The sequence below is a fragment of the Amborella trichopoda genome, chromosome 13 (assembly GCF_054954075.1).
Source record: "Amborella trichopoda isolate Santa Cruz 75 chromosome 13, AtrichopodaSantaCruz75HAP2 v2.0, whole genome shotgun sequence".
Classification (NCBI taxonomy): Eukaryota; Viridiplantae; Streptophyta; class Magnoliopsida; order Amborellales; family Amborellaceae; genus Amborella; species Amborella trichopoda.
The window spans coordinates 34,645,565-34,652,780 of NC_142348.1; the positions used below are offsets into that span (position 1 = coordinate 34,645,565).

The window sequence follows — 7,216 nt, forward strand, 5'->3', positions numbered from 1 at the left end:
TATATATTTTTTAGGTTACTACTTCAACCCAAAATTTTTCTATTTGACACCTGAACAACCCCACAAGATTATGGAAGGGGTCAGATACATTATTGCAAGGTTGGAGAGAAGCCATCGAAACCAAGTAGCAGCAATACAAGAGGTATTATTTAATGTTTGGGTAAGAACTTCATTGAGTTGTTATATTTGTGAGGAATAATGCACTAAAACGTAATATATTTGTTTTAGCTTGCTATGTATAGGGATGCTATAGGATCCTTCGGAACTAGACTTGCCAGAAATTCTCGAACTATGATGGATCGAGGTTATCCTCTCGCTAATATTTTCTTTATTTATATATTTAATCTTATGAATTGTTCTTGCCCTTACAATGCTTTTTACATTTTAATCCAGCTGAATGGTGGGAGATATATGGTACTGATGCACCTCACCTAAAGAGGATAGCAATCAAGGTGCTCTCCCAGATATGTTCTGCTACTGGCTGTGAGCGCAACTGGAGTACGTTCCAATGGTTGAACACTACTAGGAGGAATCGACTCGCTTCTGAGAAGCTTCATAAACTAGTCTACGTTCGTTATAATTTAAACCTTAGAGAGCGACAAATAAGAAGGAAGCTTGAAGACTATGGGCCGATAGACTTAGACACAATATTTGTCACAGACACAGCAGACCGATGGGTAGTAGAAGAGGAGGAGCCAGTGTTGCACAAGAGAGCGTTCCTTGAGGCTATCGGTGATGAAGATATTGAAGAAAGTGATGAGCGGCATGAAAGAGGAAGCAGCCAACCAATGTATCCACAATATGTCGGTGATATTGCACCTAATGAGGGAGAGTGGGAAGAGGGTCTAAGAGAAAATGAGAGAGATGATGATTCTGAGGCCACCCTATCCCAGCCATATTATTCACATATCGAGTCCCAACAGCAACAGTGTAGGGATGAGCACGACAGTGCAGGTGAGCATGAAGGATGGACAAGCTTTGGGGATTTTGGATTGGGAACACAACAAAATATTAACACTCAGGGATTTGAGAATAGTCAGACGCCCGCTAATATCGATGATTCGTTTTTAGATCGAATCAATGAATTGTCAAACGAATTCAATCAATGACACCAACGTGACCAAGAAGAACAACAACGTCGTCTATCATTTTATTTTTAGATCGTATGTTACTAATTTTATGCTTTATTGTAGTCCATGTATGTTGATATACTTATTCCATGATAATTCTATGTTTATCCTTTTGTGTGATGTAAATTAAATGTTGAATGGCGGTTCATGCAGGGGAAGAACATATCAATATTCGCATATTCATTCAAAAACATGAAAATTCTTAATGGAGTACCCTCATTTTTTATTGAATTCCTAAAAAACAATATTTATAATGAATTTTAATATTTTTTTCGAGTTTTTTTGAAACTTTATTCTGATCGATTCACACGATTTCGATCCGAATCGCCGATTCACCGATCCGGATCTCCGATTCGTCGATCCGAATCTATTTTTAGAAAGCCCGATCAGGGTCACCGATCCGATTTTTAAACCATCGGTTAAAACATAAAACCCAAACTTAATGAAACGATGGTTTGTACTTTTTACAGTCGCGGTTTCTCTCCTCTGGTGCTCCACCCTCCACCTTCATTCAAGGTCTGTCTCTTCCAAAAATTTCAGATACGCTCTGTTTCTCTATATCCCACCCTATGGCTCCAAGCATGATACCCTCTCTCTCTTCCTAAGTCCTGTAGTTCTGCCCAAAATTTGGGGTTTTTATAGAACAACCCTATAACACCGAATAAGGGTAAGCATCTGGATTGATATATATTTTTATGAATCATTTTCTTTGATTGTTTCTTATCTATTAATTCGGTGTGTTATTTCCATGGTGCTAGGATTTTATTTACTTTTGGATACTTTTCCTTTGTGATGTTATGAATAATTGCTTGCTCATGAATTTTTTGTTTTGACTATTTATTTGAAAATTGAAAGGATGAAATTGATTAGATCTCAAGGATGAAATTGATTAGATCTCAAGGATGAAATTGATTAGATTAAAATTAGGATTTAATACTTTCTCTATGCTATTTTTTTGGTTGGATTAAAATGCTATTTTTTTGGTTGTATTTTTGGCAATGTACATTTGGACTAGATATGGAGTTATGGACCTCATGAACTTTATTATTTGTCTTTTTTTTTTTTTTTGTTTATATATTATGTATGTGCATGAATGTTTTTGTGATCTCTATGGTTATGGATTCATTGGCATATGTTTTTTACAACTGCATTTGTACTTTTTTATTTGGATTAAACCAGAAAATGATGGATATCCACATATTTATTATCAATTAATATTTATCTGGAATGTAAAATGATGAATACCGAAGCTATAACTTGCTCTTTGTGATTAAGGTTTATCGTTGGTAATAGTATAAGCATATAAGCAGTAACAAGTTTTTTATTTTCTATTTTTTAATTTTTCTTTAATTTTATTTTTTAATTTTTCTTTAATGTTATTTTTTAATTTCTTTTAACTTATAAAAATATATTTCTATTTTTAATTGTTTTTTAAACAAACCCGAAGTCTTCCCCTGAATCAACCGAATCACCGAATTGTTTCATTTTTCATGCCAAACCGAAGCAGATTCTGAAGCATATTCCGAAGTGTATCTGACAACATTAATGAATATATTTGTACTTTTCATTGACTTTCTTTTGTGTATGTTTATGCGAATTAGGGTTTTTTGTTACTACATTTGAATATTTGGATTGTAGAGTGTGAGATGTTGATTCATACTGAAAATATTTACAGTTTTCTTTGGATTGTTTTTTCTTGAAAAGGATTTTAGAAGATAGGGATTTATCATGGTGTTAAATTTCTTTGGGACACTTTAGGGCTTGTACACGTACTTTATGGGTGATTCCTGCGCTTCTGTTTGAGTTTTTGAAGGGATTTTTGACGATTAGGATCTTCTCTGTTGGTGTTGAGTGTTTTCCTCTTGTTTTGCTGGTTATAGTTGAGTGAATGGCAATTCTTGTTCATGTAAACAATGGTTTGGTTGGAGTACAGGGTTTGGTTGGATTACAGGTTTTTAATGATGATTTTCTATGCGTCTTTTATATTTTTTGGAATTTTGCTAGATTTAGTTTTTTTTTTTCTTTTCTTTTTAATCAATTCATCCTGTATGTAGATGGTTTTGTTGGTACTTGTTAGTGAGTATTTTCAGTTTGAAGAACCTTTATCTTCTGCAATTTTTATTGAATATTATTTTTTATTTGAAATTTTTGAGAACTTGTAAGAATTGAGTTTGCCTGTTTTAATTATTTGAAGGTTTTCTCTGATAATGTCAACCTTGTTGGATGAATAGCCAATTTAGGTCATTTGCAATGAATTATGTAATTTTGAGCTCAAACCTTCGAAGTGTTTATGAGATGCAGGACCTTTTCTTTTGATTTATCTATTCTATTGTTTGTGAAACTTGGAGTTTGGAGAGAATTTTGTAGTTCTTGATGAAAATCATTAGGATCTAGGCTCTAGAGAGATTTTGTGATGAAGTTAATCGGGATTCATTTTTTTGACCTGCTTTTATTGTTTGTTTTTGTAAGAATTTATTGTGTGTGAAGGCATTTGCTCTTGATTGTTTTTTTTTAACGCAAAAGTGGTCATTGTTTATTGATGCTCTGGTGATAGTGCTTATCATTTTAAGATCTAATGATTACGTGGAACTTGTAGGAAGTTTATGGAATCATTTCTTTGAACATGATTTTATTGTTTGTCTTTGAAGAATGTCCTATATGTGATGGCATGTTGTCTAAAAACTGTAAGATTTTCGGTCAAAAGTGTTCATTGCATTTTGATGCTCTGGTAATAGTGCTTATCATTTTAGGAATTCAAGATGTTGGTAATGTGGCTGAAGTTTCTTATCCTTGCTTGACTTATACTTATTTTTCGAACTTTTGGAAGATTTGGTTGCTTTTAGTCTTACATGAAGATTTAGCAGTTTTGGGGTTTCCTCTTACTTGGGACTTTGAATAAAATGAATTTTTTTACGTTTCTCATGCTGTGATACTCTTCGAATTTCGCCATTTCAATATTTGTTTTTTTATAGGAATACTTGTTTTTTGTCCTTTCAGTTTTCTTTTTATGAAGTTTTCTGAAATTCTGAAGCAAATTATGCATCAAAATAAATATCTAAAGCGAAAAGTTTTTGGTTGGATATTAGAGAAACATTTTTAAAATGATTCACACTGCATGAACACCTACTTTTTTCCCTCTAACCCTTATTCCTATATTTCTATCTTGGCGATGTAAAACTGTAATGAGATTAGCTCCACTGCTTACATTTTTTCTCCCACTGTAATAGAGTTCTCAGTAGTGTCTTTTACTTAGAATTTTCTCTTTCTCGTAATCTTTTATGTTATCCTTGTAGCTCTATGGAGAGAGAACAAGCAAACGAATCTGTGGAGAGAGAACAAGCAAGCGATCTGACAAGGTATGCTGGTTGTTTTTTATGAATATCCATGTACTTTTCATTGATTTTCTTTTGTGTATGTTTATGAGAATTAGGGTTTTCTGTTATTAGTGCATTTGAATATTTGGATTGTAGAGTGTGGGATATATATTTGATTCATGCTGAAAATATGTACAGTCTTCTTTGGATTGTTTTTTCTTGAAGACGATTTTAGAAGATAAGGATTTTTCGTGGTATTAAATTTCTGTGGATTGGGGCACTTTAGGGTCTGTGTGATACATATACTTTCGTACACATACTTTTTGAGTAATTCTTGCCCATGTGTTTGAGTTTTTGAAGGGATTTTTGACAATTAGGGTTTTCTCTGTTGGTGTTGAATGTTTTCCTCTTGTTTTGCTGTTATAGTTGACTGAAGGGCAATTCTTGTTCATGTCAACAATGGTTTGGTTGGAGTAAGGTTTTTAATGATGATTTTCTATGCCTCTTTTATATTTTTTTTGAATTTTGCTAGATTTAGGTTTTTTTTTTCCTTTCTTTTCCTTTTCATTAGTTCATCATGTATATATATGGTTTTGTTCGTACATGTAGCGAGTATTTTCAGTTTGAAGAACCTTTATCCTCTGCAATTTTTATTGAATATTAGTTTCTTATTTGAAATTTTTGGGAACTTGTAAGAAATGAGTTTTCTTGTTTTGATATTTCAAGGTTTTCTCTGATAATGCCAGCCTTGTTGGAGGAATAGCCAATAAGGTCATTTGCAATGAATTATGTAATTCTGAGCTCAAACCTTTGAAGTATTTATGAGATGCATGGCCTTTACCTTTGATTTATCTATTCTATTGTTTGTGAAACTTGGAGTTTGGAGAGAATTTTGTAGTTCTTGATGAAAATCACCAGGATCTAGGCTCTAGAGAGATTTTGTGATGAAGTTATTTTTGTGGGATTCATTTTTTTGACCTGCTTTTATTGTTTTCTTTTTTGTAAGAATTTCCTGTGTGTGAAGGCATTTGCTTTCGATAATGCAATGTTTTTTTTTTTTTTTGTTAACACAAAAGTGGTCATTGTTTATTGATGCTCTGGTGATATTGCTTATCATTTTATGATCTAATGAGTACGTGGAACTTGAAGGAAGTTTATGGAATCATTTCTTTGAACATGATTGTAAGATTTTCTTTGATTTTCAGTCACAAGTGTTCATTGCATTTTGATGCTCTGGCAATAGTGCTTATCATTTTTGGATTTAAAGGTTTAATATGGCTGAAGTTTGTCTGACTTATACTTATTTTTTGAACTTTTGGAAGATTTGGTTGTTTTTAGTCTTACATGAAGATTTAGTAGTTTTGGGGTTTTCCTCTTACTTGGGATTTTGAATAAAATGAATACTTTACGTTTCTCATGCTGTGATACTATTTAAAATTTGCCATTACAATACTTTTTAAATTTTTTAAGAATACCTGTTTTTTGTCCTTTCAGTTTTCTTTTTATGAAGTTTTCTGAAATTCTGAAGCAAGTTATGCGTCAAAATAAATATCTAAAGTGAAAAGGTTTTGGTTGGAAATTAGATAAACATTTTTAAGATGATTCACACTGCATGAGCACCTACTTTTTTTCCTCTGACCCTATATTTCTATCTTGGCGATGTAAAACTGTAATGAGATTAGCTCAAGTGCTTAACACTTGTGCTCCCTCTAATAGAGTTCTCAGTAGTGTATTTGCTTAGAATTTTCTCTTTCTCCTTATCTTTTCTATTTTCCTTGCTGTTCTATTAAGAGAGAACAAGCAAGAGATTCTATGGATCTATGGAGAGAGAAGAAGCAAGAGATTCTATGGATGGAAAACAAGCAAGCGATCCGGTGAGGTCATTTTAACACATTTATTTTATGAAAATTTATTAAAGAAAATGATAAAAAAAATCTAGAAAAATATTATTTACGTGCTTTTTATGAATATTGTGTAGGAATTGTGGAGTTTATATGAGATCGATAATCAATCTTGCATACCAAATGACCGTTTACACGGCACTTTTCACCTCATTCGGTTTGTTGAGGTAAGCTTCTAATTTAATCGTTACATAATATATTAATCTTTAGTGGATGTTTTAATAAGAATTTTGTCTTCAGGTGATTGATTTCTGATAGCTTGCATCTAGCATTGTCTAGCGGGGAATCACTTGATAGGCGGATCTCTGATGCTTGTGCAGAGAGGTCAGGGCTGCCGGATTTTGATGTTGTGGTCAACGTGAAAAAAGTGGGTGACTGGAGGGACATCTTGTGTCACACCCCCAAGTATTATAACACTTAACATTCATAATGTGTGAGAGTCTATTATTAAAGTGTAGATAGAACAAAAGTAGAATTTCCACTATATATTGTACCACACTTTCTATATATATAAAAAAAACACTGTTTTATTTTCCATTCAGAAATTTTCAACTTGTACATACTCCACTCACAACTTATATTAACACAAAGATCTATCTATTTACAATTTTTGATAGAACAATTGTTACAAAGGCCAATTTTGATCTTAACTACAAACTTTCTTCAAGCTACTCCTGTTGCGTATACGAACAATAAGGCTATGATTATTTTGAAAAGAAATAATAATATGATGAGTTTGACTAATCAATAAGTGATCATCATAACCTCTAAAAACTTATGATTGGAAAATGTAATGTTTTCTAAAAGAATGCGTGTTGAAACAATTTGAGGAAGAGCATGCATGAATAATAGTTTGAGATTCAAGAACACA

General features: G+C 32.6%; 1 protein-coding gene across 2 annotated transcripts; it reads left to right on the forward strand.

Annotated features, from left to right (window-relative positions):
• The first annotated feature begins 1,571 nt into the window (after nucleotides 1–1,571).
• On the forward strand, nucleotides 1,572–6,890 carry LOC148779180 (uncharacterized). 2 transcript variants are annotated; one of them, XM_088855693.1, is made up of 5 exons: nucleotides 1,572–1,646; nucleotides 4,424–4,486; nucleotides 6,236–6,318; nucleotides 6,423–6,512; nucleotides 6,586–6,890. In XM_088855693.1, the coding sequence occupies exons 1-5, from the start codon at nucleotides 1,581–1,583 to the stop codon at nucleotides 6,587–6,589; spliced, it is 306 nt and encodes a 101-aa protein (XP_088711819.1). In that variant the 5' UTR covers nucleotides 1,572–1,580; the 3' UTR covers nucleotides 6,590–6,890. The 2 variants fall into 2 exon arrangements, with proteins under 2 accessions (XP_088711819.1, XP_088711820.1); XM_088855694.1 differs by having other exon boundaries at nucleotides 1,603–1,797; nucleotides 6,238–6,318.
• Nucleotides 6,891–7,216: the final 326 nt, after the last annotated feature.

Bases quoted from the DNA above. Each gene is read 5' to 3' on its own strand.
- LOC148779180 (XM_088855693.1), top strand. From the start codon at position 1,581: ATGGTTTGTACTTTTTACAGTCGCGGTTTCTCTCCTCTGGTGCTCCAC. The intron at 1,647-4,423 runs GTCTGTCTCTTC...TTATCCTTGTAG, and splicing joins ACCCTCCACCTTCATTCAAG to CTCTATGGAGAGAGAACAAG. The intron at 6,319-6,422 runs GTGAGGTCATTT...AATATTGTGTAG, and splicing joins GAAAACAAGCAAGCGATCCG to GAATTGTGGAGTTTATATGA.